This window comes from Capra hircus, chromosome 10 (genome assembly GCF_001704415.2).
Source record: "Capra hircus breed San Clemente chromosome 10, ASM170441v1, whole genome shotgun sequence".
NCBI lineage: Eukaryota > Metazoa > Chordata > Mammalia > Artiodactyla > Bovidae > Capra > Capra hircus.
Window position 1 is genome coordinate 96,177,188 of NC_030817.1, and position 22,697 is coordinate 96,199,884.

A 22,697-nucleotide genomic window follows, 5' to 3' on the forward strand; every position below is an offset into this window, starting at 1 on the left:
CATCAAGAGGCTTTTGAGTTCCTCTTCACTTTCTGCCATAACGGTGGTGTCATCTGCATATCTGAGGTTACTGGTATTTCTCCTGGCAATCTTGATTCCAGCTTGTACTTCTTCCAGCCCAGCATTTCTCATGATGTACTCTGCATATAAGTTAAATAAGCAGGGTGACAATATACAGCCTTGACGTACTCCTTTTCCTGTTTGGAACCAGTCTGTTGTTCCATGTCCAGTTCTAACTGTTGCTTCCTAGCCTGCATACAGATTTCTCAAGAGGCAGGTCAGGTGGTCTGGTATTCCCATCTCTTTCAGAATTTTCCACAGTTTATTGTGATTCACACAGTCAAAGGCTTTGACATAGTCAATAAAGCAGAAATAGATGTTTTTCTGGAACTCTCTTGCTTTTTCCACGATCCAGCAGATGTAGGCAATTTGATGTCTGGTTCCTCTGCCTTTTCTAAAACCATCGTGAACCTCTGGAAGTTCATTGTTCACCTATTGCTGAAGCTTGGCTTGGAGAATTTTGAGCATGACTTTACTAGCGTGTGAGATGAGTGCAATGGTGCAGTAGTTTGAGCATTCTTTGGCATTGTCTTTCTTTAGGATTGGAATGAAAACTGACCTTTTCCAGTCCTGTGGCCACTGCTGAGTTTTCCAAATTTGCTGACATATTGAGTGCAGCACTTTCACAGCATCATCTTTTAGGATTTGAAAGAGCTCAACTGGAATTCCATCACCTCCATTAGCTCTGTTCGTAGTGATGCTTTCTAAGGCCCACTTGACTTCACATTCCAGGGTGTCTGGCTCTAGGTGAGTGATCACACCATCGTGATTATCTGGGTCGTGAAGATCTTTTTTGTACAGTTCTTCTGGGTATTCTTGCCACCTCTTCTTAATATCTTCTGCTTCTGTTAGGTCCATGCCATTTCTGTCCTTTATCTAGCCCATCTTTGCATGATATGTTCCCTTGGTATCTCTAATTTTCTTGAAGAGATTTCTAGTCTTTCCCATTCTGTTGTTTTCCTCTATTTCTTTGCATTGATTGCTGAGGAAGGCTTTCTTATCTCTCCTTGCTATTCTTTAGAACTCTGCATTCAGATGCTTATATCTTCCCTTTTCTCCTTTGCACTTCTCTTCTTTTCACAGCTATTTGTAAGGCCTCCCGAGACAGCCATTTTGGTTTTTTGCATTTCTTTTCCATGGGGATGGTCTTGATCCCTGTCTCCTGTACAATGTCACGAACCTCCGTCCATAGTTCATCAGGCACTCTATCTATCAGATCTAGTCCCTTAAATCTATTTCTCACTTCCACTGTATAATCATAAGAAATTTGATTTAGGTCATACCTGAATCAGAGAAGGCAGTGGCACCCCACTCCAATACTCTTGCCTGGGAAATCCCATGGACGGAGAAGCCTGGTAGGCTACAGTCCATGGGGTTGCTGAGAGTCGGACACGACTGAGCGATTTCACTTTTACTTTTCACTTTCACGCGTTGGAGAAGGAGATGGCAACCCACTCCAGTGTTCTTGCCTGGAGAATCCCAGGGACAGGGGAGCCTATGGGGTCGCACAGAGCTGGACATAACTGACTCGACTTCACAGCAGCAGCAGCAGCATACCTGAACGGTCTAGTGGTTTTCTTGCTTTCTTCAGTTTGTTTAAGTCTGAATTTGGCAATAAAGAGTTCATGTTCTGAGCCACAGTCAGCTCCCGGTCTTGTTTTTGCTGACTGTATAGAGTGTCTCCATCTTGGGCTGCAAAGAATATAATCAATCTGATTTTGGTGTTGTCCATCTGGTGATGTCCATGTGTAGAGTCTTCTCTTGTGTTGTTGGAAGAGGGTGTTTGCTGTGACCAGTGCGTTCTCTTGGCAAAACTCTATTAGCCTTTGCCCTGCTTCATTCCGTACTCCAAGGCCAAATTTGCCTGTTACCCGAGGTGTTTCTTGACTTCCTACTTTTGCATTCAAGTCTCCTATAATGAAAAGGACATCTTTTTTGGGTTTCCAGTGGTTATGTATGGATGTGAGAGTTGGACTGTGAAGAAAGCTGAGCGCTGAAGAATTGATGCTTTTGAACTGTGGTGTTGGAGAAGACTCTTGAGAGTCCCTTGGACTGCAAGGAGATCCAACCAGTCCATTCTAAAGGAGATCAGTCCTGGGTGTTTTTTGGAAGGACTGATGCTAAAGCTGAAACTCCAATACTTTGGCCACCTCATGCGAAAGAGTTGACTCATTGGAAAAGACCCTGATGCTGGGAGGGATTGAGGGCAGAAGGGGAAGGGGACAACAGAGGATGAGATGGCTGGATGGCATCACCGACTCAATGGGCATGAATTTGAGTGAACTTCAGGAGTTGGTGATGGACAGGGAGGCCTGGCATGCTGCGATTCATGGGGTCGCAAAGAGTCGGACATGACTGAGCAACTGAACTGAACTGAACTGAACTTTCTGAGAAATCTTTTATAATAGGTTACATGGAACAAGATACAATAAGGTAACAAACACATGTTTTTTTCTGTAAAATCAGGGCTAAAGCTGCTAGAAGCTTAAGAGTGGGAAACTACCATATCCTTATAAATGTAGGGGAAAATGTGGTTTCTAGGGTAGGGATCTCAGACTAGAATTTTCATCCTGGAACTACCCCCTTCTTGTGCTTCTTTTGGAAACTGTTCTCTTCAGCATTCCTTTTTTTAAAACATCACTGAGATTTTTTCAGTCATATACATATGACTTGCATATTTGTTCTCGCATATTTGTTAAGAATAGTTTTCACAGGCCAATATGGGATATTGATCTATTATAATTCCTTTAATTAAAAAAGAAGGACATTTCATTATGTTTTTGATTATCAGTCAGCTGGGAAAATTGAGGGCAGAAGGAAAAGGGCATCAAAGGATGAGATGGATAGATGGCATCACCGATTCGATGGACATAAACTTGGGCAAACTTTGGGAGATGATGAGGGCTAGGGAGCCCTGGCGTATTACAGTCCATGGGGTATCAAAGAGTCAGACACTATTGGGCAACTGAGCAATAACAAGGACAATGGCTTTTTCTCCCTAGGTTTACCTGCTTCCATCCGTTTCTGTGAATGTGGCATTTTTTGTGAAGTTTAAATGTTAATTATAGAGGTAGAAAATCAGTAAGTAACGAAACTACAAGAGCACAGGATAGCGTAACTGGGTGTAAAATTGAAAAACAACAGTTTAAATAGTGACAGCAGCTCTCCTGACCATTCTGCTTTATGAGCTTAGGCGTTGAATTGGGAAATGGGAGACATGAACCCAACTCAATCCATTAAAAAGTTGCTCACTTTCATTTCCACCTTTCAGGGCGTGAGCCTTTCAGTGTACCCAACACTTAACTCTTGAGTTTAAAGATGGGGATTTATGACCTCTAAATGCAAATAAAATACACTATTTTGTGCTTTCTTAATGAAAAAAGTCAATTCCAGCTGGAGGGAAAACCAGCTGTATTTGATTCAATAAAAAACTAAAACTAAATTGAAGCCACTCAGTCATGTCCGATTCTTTGCGACCCCATGGACTATAGCCTACCAGGCTCCTCCATCCATGGGATTCCCAGGCGAGAGTACTGGAGTGGGTTGCCGTTTCCTTCTCCAGGGAATCTTCTCGACCCAGGGATCGAACCCGGGTCTCGTGCCTGGCAGGCAGATGCTTTACCATCTGAGCATCTGGGAAGCCCTTTGATTCAATAAGAGATGGCTATTAGATTGAGGTTGTGGTACATGGATATGGGCATATATTTGTCTAAACTCCTCAAATGATATAACTGTGCTTTGACCTTTAGTTGTCAGAGAAGAGGCTATTCCTGGGTTGTAATCCTCAGCTTGGTGCAATTAAAATTTCCATTTTCTGTCTTAAAATTTAAAAAAAAACACCTCATTAAACAAAAAACGTGTGCAATTTATTTTATATAAGTTATACCTCAAAAATAAGCTTTTAAAAGAGAGTGATGGTAAGTCAGTCTCCATGTGGCCCCTTAAGGGATTTTCTTTTCTTTTTAACTGTGCATACAAAGAGTAATCTAGTTCTACACAATTTAAGAAATATAGTTGTTCCCAGATGACCTCACCCCCATTTTCTTTTCCAACAGGGGTAACTGCTTTCAACTCTTTCATTTAAGAGATTCCTTGGATTTAGCTTCTTCATGGCGGAATAACTTGCCTGTGTTGCTAATTATTGATGTTTTATTGTTCAGTTCAGTTCACTACAGTCACTCAGCTGTGTCTGACTCTTTGCAATACCATGGACTGCAGCACGTCAGGCCCCCCTGTCCATCACCAACTCCCGGAGTTTACTCAAACTCATGTCCAGTGAGTTGGTGATGCCATCCAACCATCTCATCCTATGTCGTCCCCTTCTCCTCTTACCCTCAATCTTTCCCAGCATCAGGGTCTTTTCAAGTGAGTCAGCTCTTTGCATCAGGTGGCCAAAGTATTGGAGTTTCAGCTTCAACATCAGTCCTTCCAATGAACACTCAGGATTGATCTCCTTTAGGATGGACTGGTTGGATCTCCTTGCTGTCTGCTGTTGGCTATAATTGACTATTATTGACTATCTGTTGACTCCCCACCTGTAAGATGAGGAGTTAGCTCTTTTTCCTCTTTCCCTCCTCACACACACACACACTTCCCAGCCCCCGTACCATAATATAGCTATATCAGAATTTTGTTTAGATCAGTATTTGATGTTCTAATCACTATAACTGTGTGCTAGTCAGAGTTGAGCCCAGTACTAAACTATGATTACTTTTCCCTCCACTCATAACTTTTTGTTTTCCTTAGAGTTAGTAATTGCCTCATTTTTAGTTTCCTCCTATTCTTTTGCATATCAGAAGTCAGTCCCAAATTCTCTGCTGTTTGATTTAAATATCCTGTCAAGATGTTTGTTCCCACTTCTGAAGTTCTTCTTCTTGAAGATCTGTGGTGGGGTACTTCGACCTCCTTTAACCTGGATTGGCTGTCCTCTTTGCCAAGTCTCTGCCATAAATGTGAAATTCCCTTCACCTGTTCCCAGAGTTGGATATGTTTCATATCTTTTCTTTCTTGGTTTACTCCCTTGTTTTGATGGATCAGTCTCCAGTAGCTTCTTAGAAAGGTATGTGGGAAGTAAAATTTGAGTTTTTGTATGTCTGAAAATATCTTTATCTTCCATACATTGATTCATGTGAGTATAGATATTTAGGTTACAAATAACTTTTCTACAGAATATTAAAGGAAATTTTCCAAATTTTCCATTGCCTCCTAGCTTCTTGCTGTGAAGAAGCCATAGGCTACTCTGATTACTGATTCTTTGTATGTGCCTTGATTTTTTTCTCTGGATGTTTGCAGAATCTTTTTTCCCAGTATACTTGTTTTAGGTCTATATTCATCTGTTACGATGGACATTCAGTGGGCCATGTCATATCCTTCATTTCTGGAAAATAGAGTTTTCATTGCTGTTACTATATTTTTAATTTCCAAGAGCTCTTTTACTTTTTCTTTAAATGTTCCTTTTTAAAATTAATAAATAGGAATCTGTTCGTGTCTTTTTCTTTCTTAGATCTGTGTCTTTTCATATCTTTGATGTTACTAATGATAGCTTTTGTTTTTGTTACTTTTCTGTATAATGTCTGTTTTCTCCAAGTTGCTTTTTTGAGGAGAGAGGCAGGTTGGTTTGGGGTTTTAGCCCTTAATCTCTTCTGTTAGAATATGTCCATAGATGTCTGGAAAATTTTGGTGCTCTATTCTTGTTTAAGGGCAAAAAGCTGATGTGCTCAAAAGCTGATGGAAGCTCTGAGTACAGGTGAGGACTTGTCATTTTTGAGTTTTCCTGTAGGTGGAACTGGCTTCTCATTTCTTAGAAAATACCTTGTCAATGACTTTAGATCTTTCCTCTTGGTCTGGATGGGTTTTCCAGAAAAGACTTCAGATCTCCTCCATGAAGGATAGAGACCAGGATGCCAGGTTTTTGAAAGACAGGTGTGGGAAGATGGCGAGGATCTCTGCACTGAGCATGCGCAGGTCCACTTAACACCCCTGTTTTTGCCTTGATGCCTTTGTTTCCCAGCTGTGCCTGATATCCTAGTCCAGAGACCCTGTTTATCTCTCCACAGAGTTAACCTGTAGTCTTCAGGGCTGGAAAAGAAGATCTAGGGCTCTAAAAGTTTCTTAAACAGATTATAAACCATTATATTTATTTTTTAATTTACCCTCTTTTATCCTAACTTCATGGAAACCTTGTACTGCCTTTAAATAGGATTACTCTTCTCTACCAGTGGCTTAGGACTCAGCTTCCTCAATTCTGTCAAGCCAGTTCAAATGTATTCCTTTGCCAAAGGCATAGAGTTAGATTAAACATCATCTAAATATGACAGTTGCCTTATTTACTTAGCTAATTGGTTACTCTGAATTTTGTAATCAGCATCTCTTACCCCACCCCTTAAATCAAAGGCTAGGACCTTGACAGTTACCTATATCTAACCACACGTCCATCCTCTTTATCACCCACTTTTGCACCTTTTTGCATCCAAAGTAACTGGCATCCCAAATGTTCATCATTTTTCTTTCTTTTTCATGTAGTTTATTGCATCTGTATGTGTTCCTGTGAAGTATATATTTTTATTCTAGTTCCTTTTAGCTGTTTATAAAAGTATCATGCTGTATGTAATTGATTGGTACTTTTATTTCACTTAATATTATAGTGTACTAAAATTTGTCCATATTGTTACCTATCCACTGTAGCGTATTCATTTCCACTACTATATAATATTCTGTTTCGTGAAATACTGATTTTCCTTCCAACTTCCAGATTTTTACCATTATTATCTGCCTTCCTTTTCTTCCCTTCTTTGTGGATTTTTTAAAAAGTATTTACTATTAGTGAGATTTTAGAAGGCAACAAAATTAAATGTGGACTGTATGAGAAGCTTTTATCTCCCTAACACTGAGCACCTACACCCTGTATAAGATATGACTACACCAAACATACTCTAAGCTTTGGTTATTAGCCCAATAATAGAAAGCCAGCAAGGTTGTCTAGTCCAGCTTTCTGCCTTGTCAAGCAAGGCATGTTCCTGGTCAGGAAGCCACAGATAGTACACTTTAACCTTGGAGATACCTTTCAACAATTCTAACTTAAAGAAAATTGTTGACATTTTCCTTATCTTTTGTAACCTTCCTGCAATTAAATGCAGGGTTTCCATTAGACTTGTAAAATATTGAAAATAGCCTAAGGGCTCCTCTCTGTTGCCTTTAGGGAAATCTAAGTGTCTAGGAGTCCACATTAAAGTTGCAGTTCTGAGCACCCTAACAGTAAGATAGAAGTTTAAACTTTTTCTTTTTTATCTTCTTTTCCATTGCAGGGATGTCATCAAGTGGTTGATCAGAGCAGTAACTGAAGACAGATTAATCCAGCCCCCAAATCAGAATCAAACCTCTCCAGGAAAAGGAATCTTGAAGACCAGCAGTAATCACCCTTCTTCCCAACCTAACCTGACAAAGAACGCCAATCAGCTGTAAGGAGCAGACAGAAGTTATCTTTCCTGGAGCTCTGGGGTTTACTGTGTTGGAGACTAGCACCACTCTCTATGAGCAGTTTCCCCAAAATTAACAGCTCTTATAACATAGGCTGATTCTTACTAAAAACTACCTTATTTTGACCAAAGGCTAAGTTCCTAATTCCAGAGGTAAAACAAAAGCAGATCTTTCCCCCTAGGTGAACAGGACATCACTAAGTGAATTCACCAGCTGAAGCGGAGCGAAAGCGAACAACAGTGCCTTCCCTTCCTAGATTCCCAGAGACAATACAGATCAAAGCCACTCACCACTTCATCTGTCCCCTGACAGATGGGGACTCACGGGTAGTGGACATTCTAGCAGCCTCTAATCCTCAAGGGCCTGGGTCTCTCTCCTCCAGTCCTGGAAGAAGAATAGCAGTTCAACCTGCAGGTTCCAACAAGTTGTAACAGCAGTGGCTCAGACCAGATCAGGTCCCATTCCCTCAGACTGCACCGGAAAGAAATTCCTGGCATTTCTTTAACAGAATCGAAAGTGGTCTTGGCATTTTGGGGGAAATGCCAGGATTTTATGGGCTGGAGCTGGCCTTGTACAAGTAACCTGCTATTCTATGTCAATTATGTTTATAAAGCCAGTTAAACTTGATATTTCAAATATAGCATTTGTTCAAATATAGCAACTAAATTCACAGTGCTATAATTTAGTTGCACTGACCAGATTCTTAAATAAGTACTATGGATTTTAACTAATCTAGGAGACAATTGTGTGTCTAAAGGAAGAATGTTTTGGAACGATGAAGCATTTGCTTGGGCAGAATGGGGAAGGCCCTAAAGTAGGAAAATAAGATTATGTCAGAGCCCCAGTATATAGACCAAGAGAGAGGCAGACACTGTTCCTTAAGAGAAAGCTAATATCATAATAGTAATTATAAGTAGATATTAGAAAAATAAAATTAGAGTCCTTGAGAATTTATCATGATCTTAACAACAGTAGGCACTGCTGTTTACCATTAACTAGTGCCTATATGCCAGATCTGTTACTCAGCACAACTTTATGAAATAGGTGGTGTTATTTCCCTGTTTTTGAGATGAGAGAATTTTGACTCAGAGCAGTTTAGTAATTTGTCAAAAATTGAATAGCTTGTCATTGCAGAGCCAGAATCTGATCTGACTCTGGTCCACCTGTTGTGTCCCTGGCTGCAGATTTTCTGCAAACAGAGCCCCTCTTTGCCTCACAAATAACAGCGCACATTAGAAAAGGGTACCTTCAGGTGAGGCTCACCTTCTGAGGGGCTGCTCAGATTCCTTCCTTCAGCCTGGGTCTCTCCCACGGTTAGGTCTGATGGGAGAGAGGGTCATGTTTCACCAGTTGAAATTCTGACACTGAACTTAGGGAAAGATTGTTGTAAAGGAACCAGTAACAGGAGAAAACTATGTAGTAAATTTATATTTTCTCCTATCAAAGAAATTCAGATAATTGTTAGTCATTCTGAGCTGTTTCTTCACCGGTAGAATATAGAAGTTTTAGGTTAGATATCCTTAAAGCTCTCTAGATCCTTAAGATTATATGTTCCTATGGACTTCCTTGGCAGTCCAGTGGTTGGGACACCATGCTTCCAATGCAGGGGCAGATTGAGGAAGGTTCTAGAGGTTTGATCCCTGGTCAGGAAACTAAGATCCCACTTGCCTTGTGGCATGGCCAAAAATTTTTTTTAAATAAATAGATAAGCAACAAGAACTATATTTTTTAAAAGATTGTATGTTTCTATTTTTGAATTTAAAAGCAGCTTGCTTTTGCAGCGCAACCCCAGGTTCTGAGAGGTTGATAGTATGATCTGGCAAAAGGGATTCAGGTAGGTGAAATTGCTAATAAAAGCATGCTGATGCTTGAGTAGTTCTCCCTGACCTAGTGTGTGCTTTACAAGAGCCTTTAGTACACTGGCGGGCACCTCATCCCAGCCAGCAGGGACCCTCCTGCTCATTTGTGTTCTGTGTTCTGGACTCAGGATTGTATGCCAGCTCCAGAGGATGCTGTCTATCGCTGTAGAGGTGGACAGGACCCCCACGTGCAGCTCCAATAAAATTGCTGAAATGATGTTTGGGTTTGTGCTGGACATTCCTGAGAGGAGTCAGAGGTGAGTCTTAGCTTTGTTTTATTTTTTGATCTGGGAACATAATTTCAAAAGAAAATTCCAAACAGTAGTTAAATTCGGGGGAAAAAGGGTAGAGAAATAGTTCCTGTCTCTTTAACCTTTGAAAGAAATAGTTTCTCAACCAACTGTTATTATTTGCAACTAAGGCATAATTTCTTAGGAAGAGGCAGGTTACCTTAAATGCAGCCTAAATTTCCCACTTTATCCATTTGTCTAATAACTTTACTCATCCCTCAAGTTTTTAGCTGTTAAGCACTACCATCTTCTCTGACCCTCAGCCAGAGAGCCTGGTATAAATGTTTACTAAAATCTTGTTGGGTGAAATAGGCCTGTCCATATAAGGGGAAGTGAGCCCAGATATTAAGAGTAGGGAATTCACTTTCTCTAAACAATTAGTGAAGCATTCCATTAGGAAGAGACAAAGAAATAAGAGTTCTTGGCTAGGACCAATGATTCCTCCTTTGAACCAGTAATTTTAGAATCCAAAGGAAGGAAAATAAGCTACCATGACTGTAATTTCATGAACAGTTGCTGGAACAGGAAGTAACTATGGGAGAGCTACTGTAGGGTGGTAACCCCTGAGGGAATCTCTGTCAGCTCCTTTTCTGCTTCCCACCCCATCCCGTAAGCTCCCAGTTGGTAACCAAGACCACTCTTGTACATTTCTGGTTCCTCTGTTAGAAGAAAATGTCATTCCAAATAGAATTGTAATAAAGATTTAGTTAAACTATCCTGCTAAGATTAAGACAAACATTAATTGGATCCATACAATGTGCCAGTCATTGTTACATTAATTATCTCATGTTTTTATAAAGCTTTATGATATTGTTCCCATTTAACAAATGAAAAAAATACTCTAAATAGTTAAATAACTAGCCAAGTTTACATTGCTAATCAGGTTTAGAATCCAGATTTAAACCCAAGACTTCCTAATTGCAAGGTCAGTTCAAAGAAGGCAGTACATTACAGTGGTCAGCCAGAAGGAAGCATTCATAAAATCATGCTTGCTCTATCACTTCGTTAGTATTTCATTTGGATCCAGCTCCCATACTGTTTATTTATTTATGCCCAGATTCTAGTGAGAGATGGGAAATCTAAGGAGTAGGTAACTGTAAACAAATTTAAACTAAATATAGACAAAAATCGTTTAAATGAAACCGGGTCCTAATTTAAAACTTTTCAGGAAGGGAAAATTTGCAACCACCCCAAATTATACTAGAAGATACTTTATATGGCCTTACCTTTTGATCTTTTAATGTTTATGTATAGTTTACATGTAGTTAAATGATATAAACTAATTTACATAGGTATCATTCCAAAGTTCTGACAAAAGTATAACTTATGTGACCTATTATTTTCCAGTGGCTCACTGATAGTGGGAGAAATCCAGCAGCCTTGCTGAATTCAGTGATTCTAGAAGGAATTTTTCTGTGATTTCCTTAGAATTTTCTATATACACAATATATTGTCTGCAAATGAAAAGTTTAATCTCTTCCTTTCCACTCTGTATGCCTTTTCCTTCTTTGTCTTACCCTATTGCAAGGGCTGGTACCCCCAATAGAATGTTGGAGAAGTGATAAGAAGAGACATCCTTGCCTTATTCCTGATCTTAGAGGAAAAATATTCAGTCTTTGACCATTAAGTATAATATTAGCTGTGGATGTTTCATAGGTGCCCATTGTCAGATTGAGGAGGCCTCCTTCTTTGTCTAAGATATTCAGTGTTTTGTGAAGAATAAGTATTTGAATTTATAAAATGTATTTTGTTCATCTGTTGAAATAATCATAGTTTTTCCTCCCTCATTCCATTGATATGATGAATTACATTGATTGATTCCTTCGTATTATAACCAACTTTGCTTTCTTGGAATAAAACCTACTTGATTGTAATATATTATTCTTTTGTATTGACAGATTCAATTTGCTAATATTTTGTTAAGGGCTTCTTCATCTATGTTTATTAGAGATAGTAATTTTATTTTTGTATAATGTCCAACTTCATTTATATTTAAAGAAATGTATATAAAAATAAATAAATGTAAATTAAAACTACACTGAGATACTATTTCCAACCTTTACAAATAGTAAAACTTTTAAAGTACTATAAAACACTCTGTTAGTGAAGGTTTGAGAAAGCAGGTAGATGCCATACATTGCTGGTGGTAATGCAAAGTGGTACAAGCGTTACGGCCGGTGGGGGGCGGGGGGGTGTGTGGTGGAATTTTACAATATCTAACAAAACTAAATGTATATAACCTCTTGACCCAGAAAAATCATGTGTAGGAATTTATCCTGAAGATACATGTTTAACAGTATGACAATACATATGCAAAAGGATATTCACAACAGCATGTTTATAATTGCAAAGTACTAGAAACAACCCAAATTCCCATACATAGGACAGTGGTTGAATGTCTGTGGTATATCTACAAAATGAAGATGTAGCTATAAAAGAGTAAATATTAAAAATAGGAGCAAAATTTTTATGAACGGTTTTCCAAAATATATTGTTAAGTAAACAAAGCAAAATACATAGAGTATGCATAATAAATATACATATAAGAAGGAGAACATTTTTAATATACATGATTATAATTGTAAAAAAAGAAACATAGTTAAGATAAATGCAGACCAATCAAATTGTTTACATACAGGGGTAGATGGGCTGGAAAGGAGCGAGGGTGCTGGGCTGGAGTGATAATGACCTTAATTTGGTATTGATAGTATAGTACTTCCTGAAATATACTTCTTTGTATAGTTATAACTTTTAGACTTTTAGAACCATGTTAATGTTTTATATACTCAAAAAAGAAAAATAAATCAGTAAGGAAGTTGGAGGAGAGCCTAACAAGCAATACAAACAAATTAACCTGTGTTTTAAATGAATTATTATTCATTTAAATGGGGCTGAGGAGTGAGAGGTGGGGGGAGGACAAGCCCAAGCAACTTTTTTTCTTTATTTTTATATAAAGATTCACAGGAAGTTGCAAAAACTAGTAGGAGCGGTCCTCTATACCCTTCACTGTCTATCCCCTAGTGATTACATCTTGCATAACTGTAACAGTATCGCAAAGAGGAAATTGACAGTGGTATAATCTACAGAACATATTCAGATTTCACCCGTTTCGCCCAGATTGCACTCATCATATGTAGTTCTAAATTTTATCACGTGTAGCTTCATATAATCCCCAAGACAGCCAACATATGCAGAACTGTTCCGTCACGACAAAGATCCCTAATACTACCCTTTTACGATAACTGTTCATCTTCCCCGGCCCATCCAAGTAAGTTAAAACGCAGTATTTGGACTAAATACCCTCAGGCTAAAGACAAAAAATGAAATGTAAATAAATATTAAACTCTAGTTAGTAAATTGCTTTTTCACAAGAAGTATTAACAATTCAAAAACTATCTTATATGTATTCTAGGATTAAACACTTAAATGTATTGTGGATAACGAGAGCCAAGTTTCTCACTGTCAGAGAAGGGAGTCACATATGAAAAGCGGAAAGGACAGAGGAACCCTGTGGTGCTGGATTGGATTTGGAGGCATCAGTATGAACTTGTGGTTCCTAATAAATAGATAGATACAGGAATAAAAGTAGAGGTGTCAGCATTTATATATATATTGTATGTGTGTGTGCATTCACACATTTCTTTCCTACCTCTACCCGCTAAGAGAGCATAGGAACAACTACACCCTAGTAGCAGTGAGCAGACCTAGTACTCAGACCTTTGTTTCTAAATACTAGTTTACACTAAAAGGAACCAGAGTTTGTTAAGAAAAACTGCCTTATGACCCAGCAATCCCACTGCTGGGCATGCACACCGAGGAAACCAGAATTGAAAGAGACACATGTACCCCAATGTTCATCGCAGCACTGTTTACAATAGCCAGGACATGGAAGCAACCTAGATGTCCATCAGCAGATCAATGGATAAGAAAGCTGTGGTACATACACACAATGGAGTATTACTCAGCCATTAAAAAGAATACATTTGAATCCGTTCTGATGAGATGGATGAAACTGGAGCCGATTATACAGAGTGAAGTAAGCCAGAAAGAAAAACACCAATACAGTATACTAACACATATATATGGAATTTAGAAAGATGGTAACGATAACCCTGTATGCGAGACAGCAAAAGAGACACAGATGTATAGAACAGTCTTTTGGACTCTGTGGGAGAGGGAGAGGGTGGGATGATTTGGGAGAATGGCATTGAAACATGTATAATGTATGAAACAAATCGCCAGTCCAGGTTCGATGCATGATACTAGATACTTGGGGCTAGTGCACTGGGACGACCCAGAGGGATGGTATGGGGAGGGAGGAGAGTGGGGGGTTCAGGATGGGGAACACGTGTATACCCGTGGCGGATTCATGTTGATGTATGGCAAAACCAATACAATATTGTAAAGTAATTAACCTCCAATTAAAATATTTATATTAAAAAAAGAAAGAAATGCCCGATTCTAGACCTGAGATAAAGTATAAAATGAGCCCAGAACATCTTGATCCAAAAAGTGAGGAAATGTTCAAAGAATGTTTGGAACATGACAAAAGAAGCTTAAAGAGCTTCCACTGGCTAAATCTGAGATAATTTGAGTATCAAAATAAATATTGACAGTAAAAGACTACACACTATTGTGTAGAATAATAACCCATGATTCTAATACTGATAGGAAGGAAGAGAAGGGGCTCTCTTCCTTATAGTAGAAAGCCAGCTAATAAATATAAGAAGAAATGATGAATTTGGGGGGAAAATACCATTTGGCATGCATCATGAAAGTGAAAATGAAGTCGCTCAGTTGTGTCCAACTCTTCGCGACCTCATGGACTATATCCTACCAGGCTCCTCTGTCCATGCAATTTTCCAGGCAAGAGTACTGGAGTGGGTTGCCATTTCCTTTTCCAGGGGATCTTCCCAATGTAGGGATTGAACCCGGGTCTCCCGCACTGCAGGCATACGCTTTACCCTCTGAGCTGCATGCATCATAATAAGAATTAATTCAGGTATGACTGGGTACTAAAATGGTGAAATTTTGTGGCGTACCAAAATATTTGCATAGTCTGAAAGTATATTCTCACAAAATATTAATTATGAAGTGAAAAATAACTTTACTATGGAGTCAAGTAATCAGAAACACCAGCAGTGGGGCAAACTGACATCATATGCTCCTTGATAGGATGCACAAAATATTTTTGCAGTCCTCTTGCCAAAAAATGCATAACCTCCATCAAATCATGGATAAATATCAGAAACCCCAATGAGAAATGTTCTATGAAAAAAACTGAACTGCACTTTTCCAAAATGTCAATGTCATAAAAGACAAAGTGAGAATGAGGAATTGTTCCAGATCAAAGGACACTGAAAAAACAGGCAACTGAACGCAGTGCTAACCTGCGATTTCCTTTGCTATTAATAGCAGCATTAGGACAGTGGAAAGAATCTGATTAAAGTCTACAGTTAATATAATACTGTTGCATTAAGATTAATTTTCTGGTTTTTTTTTTTTTTTTTGGTTACCTGGTGGCTCAGAGGTTAAAGCATCTGCCTGGAATGCAGGAGACCCAGGTTCAGTCCCTGAGTTGGGAAGATCCCCTGGAGAAGGAAATGGCAGCCCACTCCAGTACTCTTGCCTGGAGAATCCCATGGGGGAGGAGCCTGGTGGGCTACAGTCCATGGGGTCGCAAAGAGTCGGACACGACTGAGCGACTTCACTCACTCACTCACTCACTTGGTTACCTTAGAAAATGTTTTTAGGAATTATACACTGAAGAACTTAGGGATAAATGGGCATCATGCCTACACCTTTCTATCAAATAGTTCAAAAAAAGTTCAAAGAGATATTAAGGATAAAGAAGATATGGTAAAAGTTTAACACGTAGGGAATCTGCATGGAAAGTACTAAGGGTGTTTGGGAATTATTAGTGCTATTCTTACAACTCTTCTTTGAGTCTAACAAAAAGTTTATTTTTATAAAAGGCATGTTTAATGTAAGCAGCATATAGTCGGATTTGCTTTTTAGGCAGCTGGCAATCTCTGCCTTTAACTAGAGTGAGTTATTCCATTTACATTTAATCAATTATTGGTTTTACATCTGTCATCTTATTATTTGCTTACTATTTGTTCTTTGTTCATTTTTATCTCCTTCTCTGCCTTCTTTTGGATTAATCACGTATTTTCTGTTCTTCCCTTTGGGCTTCCCTGGTGGCTCAGACGGTAAAGAATCTGCCTGCAATGCAGGAGACGTGGGTTCGATATCTGGGTTGGGAAATCCCCTGGAGGAGGGCATGGCCTCCCATTCCAGTATTTTTGCTTGGAGAATTCCACGGACAAAGGAGCCTGGCAGGCTATAGTCCATGGGGTCACAAAGAGAATGAAGTGACTGAGCACAAACAAAGCTTTTTAACTTTCTTAAATAAAATTTTATTCTGACGTAGTTATAGGTCCTTATGCAGTTGACAGGAATAGTACAGAGACACCGCATGTGCTCTTTGCACAGGTTGCCCAGTGGTAACAGTGCGAAACTTGGTGCACGTGTCGCCATCAGGACACAAGCACGACACAAGATGAGGTTTAGAGCATTTCCAGCGCCGTAAGGATTTTAATCCTGACCTTTTATGACCCTACCCACTGCCCTCCCACCCCACCCCTGGCAACCACTTATCTATTCTCCATTTTTAAAATTAGATCATTTCAAGATATTATATAAGTGGGAATCATACAGTAGGGAACCTTTTGGGATTGGCTTTTTCACTTAGCATAGTTCTCTTGGGAATCATGCAGGTTGTGGTGTCTTTTTTTTATTGCTGAATAGTATTCCGTAGTGTGGGTATACCTTTGGTATTTTTTTTAAACCATGTTACCCATTGAAGGATATCTGTGTTGCTTACGATTTGGGACTATTATGAATAAAGCTTTTATAAACATTCATGTACAGACTTTTTGAATAAACATAAATCTTCATTTCTCTGGAATAAGTGCCAAGGAGTGCAATTTTTGCTCTATATGTTGGTTGTTAGTTACTCAATCGTGTCTGACTCTTCGCGATCCTGTGTACTGTAGCCCACCAGGCTCCTCTGTCCATGGGATTCTCCGGGCAAGAATACTGGAGTGAATTGCCATTTCCTTCTCCATTGCATTAAATAGTAGCCACTTATTTAGTTTTTTTAAAGAAACTGCCAAACTGTTTCTTTGAGTGCCTTTACCATTTTACATTCTCCCCAGCAGTATGAATGATCCAGTTTCTCTGCATCCTAACCAGCATTTGCTGTTGTTAAAACAGTTTTTTATTTTAGCTATTCTGATAAGTGTATGATGGTATCTCATTGTGATTTTTATTTTCGTTTCTTTAATCGTTAATGAAGTTGAATATCTTTCCATGTGCTTAATTGCCAACTGTATAACATCTTTACTAAAATATTTCTTTTCTCATGTTCTTAACAGATTTTTTGCTTTTTCCTGTTTCCAGAGTCTTTATATATTCTAGATATAATCCTTTTTCAGATCTGTAGTTTGCAAATATTTTCTCCCATTCTGTAGTTTGTCTTCTCATCCTCTTTAACAAGATATTTCACAGAGCAAGTTTTGAATTTTGATGAAATCTGTATCTTATCAGATTTTCTTTTATGGAAAATGCTCTCATGCCAGAGATTCCTTGGGATTGTCTGTGTAGACCATCATGTCATCTGCAAGTAGGGAAAGTTTTAGTTCTTTCTTTCCAGTCAGTATGCCTTTTATTGCCTTACTACACTGACTAGAACTTCCAATATTATGTTGAATAGCAATGGCAAAAGCAGACATCTTTGCTTTGGTTATGATCCAGGGGAAAGCAGACATCTTTGATTTGTTCATGATTTAGGGGAAAGCATTCAGTTCATTAATTATTGGTTAATTAAAATGTCAGTTCACCATTAATTATGATGCTATTTCTAGGACTTTTTTGGTAGATGTTCATTAATAAGTTGAAGAATTTCCCTTCTATTCCTAGTTTTCTGTTTTTATCATGAGTGGATATTAAATTTTATCAAATGCTTTTTCAGAGCTGTTTTATTTTTTTAATGGTTGCTCTTGGAATTACAATATGTGTTCTTATTAGAGTCTACCTTGAATTAGTACTCTATCATAACATGTAATGTTAAAATCTTAATAACCATTTTTCCACTTATCCACTCCCATCCACTATCTGTGCTATTGTTGTCATGCATTTTACTCTGGGATGGAATCATGTTTTTGCTTTAAACAGTTGTTTTTAAAAGAAATTCAGGGATGGGGGTGGGGAGCGGTCTTTGTTCCACCTATCTGTGATATTGTAACCTATAATAAGAAATATGTATATAAAGGAAGAGTTAGTCCTCAGTCGTGTCCGACTCTTTGTGACCACACAGACTGCAGCCCACCAGGCTCCTCTGTCCATGGAGTTCTCCAGGGAAGAATACTGAAGTGGGTTGCCATTCCCTTCTCCAGGGGATATTTCTGACCCAGGGATCAAACCTGGGTCTCCCACATTGCAGGCAGATTCTTTACCATCCAAGCTTGTGTGGGGGGCGGGGTTTGAGAGAGACCTTCATCCTGTTCCCGGCACAGAGCTCTTTTGGAGTTTTTTAAGTGATAAGAGTAATTAATAAAGTTATCTTTTGTTCCGTTAATGAGGTATCTTTCGGAAAATCACTTGGTGCCCTGAAGGTTGGGGGCTGGTTGCCAGGGGAACCATGTGATTAGAGAGTGGAACTTTCCGTTCCAGCTCTCCTCTACCCTCCCTTCTCCCGCTCCATCCCCTCCTCCAGGGAAGGGACAGGGGCTGGAGGTTGAGTTCAGTTACCAGGGGTCACTGATTTAATCAGCCATGCCTGTCTGATGCAGCTTCCTTGAAAACCCCAAAGGACTAGGTCCAGAGAGCCTCCAGGTTGGTAAATAGGTGGAGACTGCCTGTAGAGTGATGCACCCAAAGAGCATGGACTTGCCTCACCCTTGCCCCGTACCTTACACATCTCTTCCATGTGGCTGTTCATGAGTTATACCTTTTATAACAAACTGGTAACCTAGTAAGCAAAGGGTTTGAGTTCTGTAAGCCGCTGTAGCAAATTAATCAAAGCTAAGTGGGGGTCCTTGGAACCTCCCATCTATAGCTACGTGGTTCAGAAGCACACAGATTGACAACCTGGACTTTGGGTTGGCATCTAAAGAGACAATGTGAGGGCAGCCTTGTAGGCCTGAGCCCTTAACCTGCGGAATCTGACGCTATGGTAAATAGTGTCAAAATTGAGTCAGTTGCTTAGTGTTGCTGGAAAAAACACATATCAGACCCACACAGTTACCATTTTTGTGTTCTTTCTTTCTTTCTTGACTATCCAAGTTCCATTTGGTATTATTTCTCTTCCAGGTAAAGAACTTAGCTTCTTTAATTTTTTTTGTACTGCAAGTCTACTGGTAATGCAAAGCTTTTGTTTATCCGTATATGCTATCTCACCTTCATATATGAATAGTGTTTTTACTTGATATGAATTCTAGATTGATAGGTATTTCTCCTCGTTTTGAAGCTGTCCCACTCTCTTCTGGCTTGCTAATGGGGAGTCATTAGAATTTCTTACTATTGCTCCCTTTTGTGTCATGTGTTTTTTTTTCTCCGGCTGCTGCTTTTTTTTTTCCGTCTACTTGATTACAGTAACTAGTTATAGTTTCCACTGTGTTTACCCTGCTTGGGGTTTATTGAGATTCTCGAATCTGTGAGTTAATATTTTTGATCAAAGTTTGAAATATCTTGGGTGATTTTTTTTGGCCTGAATTCTCATCTTTTGGGAATTCAAGTGCATATGTGCTAGGCTGTGTCTCACTGTTCCACAGAACACTACGGCTCTGGTGTTTTCTACTATTGTTTTTTGTTTTTTAATTTTGTTTTGACTTGTCTTTTTTTCTCTCTCTGTTGCACTTCCTCCTCCTTGATTTTTCTTTTCTTTTGTGGTGCCTAATTTGTTGGTAAGCCTATCCAGTGATTTTTTTTTTTAAATATCAGATGTTATATCTTTCAGAACAAGAGCTTCCATTTGGTTCATCCTTAGAGTGTCCATTTCTCTTTGCTGAGAGTCCCCCTCTATTCATTCGTGTATATATATCTTGGTTGGTTGGTTAATCTAAGCATATTTATAACAGCTGTTCTAAAGTCCTTGTCTACTAACTCCAACATTGTGTCATCTATTGGTCTGTTTCTTTGGGCATTTTGATCCTGGGTATGGATTCATTTTCCTGTTTTTCCCTTGTCTAATACTTTTTTATTGCATGCCTAACATGAATGGTCCGTTGTTGAGAATCTGAAATCTGCTGACTTCCTTTAAAGAATACTGACTTCCAGTCTGGCAGATAGTGATTTATTAGCAGGTTAGCTTTCTCCTTTTGAAGCTTGTTTCTAGGAATTGTAAGGGTATTCTAAAGCAGCCTTTCTTTCTTTTTTTTTTTTGAACGTGATTTTTATTTTTATTTTTTTTTAATTTTTATTTTTACTTTATTTTACTTTACAATACTGTATTGGTTTTGCCATACATTGACATGAATCCACCACGGGTGTACATGCGTTCCCAAACATGAACCCGCCTCCCACCTCCCTCCCCATAACATCTCTCTGGGTCATCACCGTGCACCAGCCCCAAGCATGCTAAAGCAGCCTTTCTTAAGAGACTAATGTCTGGTAGCTTAGTCTTCTGGGGTTGTCCCCGAAAGCCCAATATGTTCAATTGAGATTTCTCTTCTAGTTCGTTGAAACCCCATCTCTCTCAACACTGGGCGCTTTCCCGAATCCCCACTCATCTCACAGCCCTCACTAACTGTTCTCTCCCAGGCTTTGGCTATCTCCCTGTCCATGTGCTAAGGGGGACCGTTACAGATATTCCAGCCACCTCAGCTCCCCTGACCTCCAGTCTCTGCTCCGTCCAACAAATCCACTGCTTTCTGTTTAGGACCCATACTTTCCTTGGCCTTAGTTAGAAAGTGCCCCCAGCAGGAAATCTGGGGTAAACATGGAGTTCACCACCTTTTTCCCCCTTTCTCTCAAGAATAGTCATTTGTAGTAGGTTATCCAATGCCTGAAAATAGTTATTTCATATATTTTGTTTATAATTGTTGATAAAAGGAGAGTAAATCCAATACCAGATATACTTGTTAAGGCTGGATCTGGAAGTTAGCCTTCCTCTCTATCTTGTTTTAAAAATGTGAATTTGAATTGCTATAGATAATTGTACCTCCATTTCCTACTATGTCCAACACATTAAAATTACTTGTTATTTGTATATTTCTGGGTTTGCCGTATTGGATTATAAAACCAGGACAAATGCAGGCTCTGGAGTCAAAACTGGAAGAGAAAATACAGTTTGAAATTAAAAGTTATTGAATAGATCAACTGTCTGTGAAAGTCATACACCAAATGCAGAGTAGAAATTAGACTTTAAAAGGATTTGGAGAATATCTTAGGAATGTAATAATTTGGAGTCCTTTGTATTAAAGAAAATTTGTCACAGAAAATATAGAATGGTACTAAAAAATACATTAAGGAGATCAAATGGATTTTCATAAATATTTTAGACATTTTTAATACTTTAGAATGTTAAGCAAAGGTTTTAGAATTATTTATTCTGCTTTTTAAAATTTTGCTTTTACACTAATAACGTGTCTGGTGGAACAGCAAAAGGAAAGGGAAGAAGAAAATAAAAATGAATAGATACTTTATAAGCGGCAGTGGCACCAAGAGCCCCCTATTTTTCCAGATGTTGCCCCACTGCAAAGGGACAGCTGTAGCAGAAAGAACCCTGATATCTGGGGCAGTTTCTGTTGTTGCCATCTCCTTATCTGCTCACTGCCTACTCCTCAGAAACTGCTCTGATGCGCAGACCTGGCAAGAACCACCAACCAAACCTTCAGGCAAAAGCCTTTAGGCAGTCCAGAGATGCACCCTGTGCATCTGAAATTTATCACATTCTCAGGGGGGAAGCTGACACTGTGTTTAGAACAGTGAGTGGGATTCACCTTCCTGAAGCTCAGCCTTCGTTTTACAGCTCTCCTTCTCAGAAGCCTCAGTGCGCTCAGCCCACCCTCGCTGGCCAAGTCCCTCGGGGACTCCTCAGTCCTAGAGACTTGAAACTGAAGAAGGCTGTGGCGCCCCAGATGTGTATATCTCTTTGCTTCTTGCTTTTCGCCATGTCTCTCCTAGCATTGGAGTGCCTCTTACCTTGCGCCTTCCTTACTCCCCTAGCCCACTGCTGCCCGTGCCGTCTCCCCTGTCAGAGGCTGCTTCCAGCCCCGACCAGGTGTGCTCTCCCATCTGTGTCATGGGGGCACCACCACACCGTGTACACACTGGCCCTGCGCGTTAGGTTCCTGTTGCACACTTCTTGCCCCTGTTCAACCATGAGCTTTTCGAGAGCAATACCCTCTTTTATTCCTCTTAATAATATTCCTCTTTTGTGCCAGTTATGGCACTTTATGGCCATTCAGAAACATTTAATCTCATGATTAATTCTCTTGGTTAGAGTATGCTGTAATTCTTCACGTGTCCCAAACTAGTCTTTCGCTTTCAAACGTCAAGGAGTTTTCTGGCAGTTGTCAGTTCATGAACGAATCTGTTTCTGCCCTGTCCATAGGCTTTGTGATTTTGTAGGCCTTCATTGTATTCCTTCCTAGCCTTCTCAGGTTTAGGCAAAGGTTAGAGCATTCAGGGAGAATTGTGGTATACGTTCCTTGAAACAATAGTTGTGATGGTGCACTCTCTCTCCTCCATGCAGAGAGATGTTCTTTACTACCATGGAAAGCCACCTACTACGCTGCAAAGTGCTGGAAATCATATTTCTCCACAGCTGTGAGACGCCCACCCGCCTACCCTTGTCTCTGGCCCAGGCCCTCTATTTTCTGAACAATTCCACGTCACTGCTCAAGTGTCAGGTATGTTTTTCCCTACTTCAGTCCCAGGCCCAGACCACCTTTTCCTTCATCCTTGAGCTTTTTGTAAGTTACTTAAAAACTGTATAAACCTCTTA

General features: G+C 39.4%; 1 protein-coding gene across 1 annotated transcript in view; it reads left to right on the plus strand.

Moving 5' to 3' along the window:
• Positions 1-22,697, plus strand: part of SIMC1 (SUMO interacting motifs containing 1) — an 83,461-nt gene that overhangs the window by 51,167 nt on the left and 9,597 nt on the right. The window contains exons 6-8 of the mRNA XM_018053713.1: positions 7,365-7,517; positions 9,524-9,652; positions 22,446-22,602. Coding sequence (XP_017909202.1) covers positions 7,365-7,517; positions 9,524-9,652; positions 22,446-22,602 — 439 coding nt within the window. The remainder of the gene's footprint in view (positions 1-7,364; positions 7,518-9,523; positions 9,653-22,445; positions 22,603-22,697) is intronic.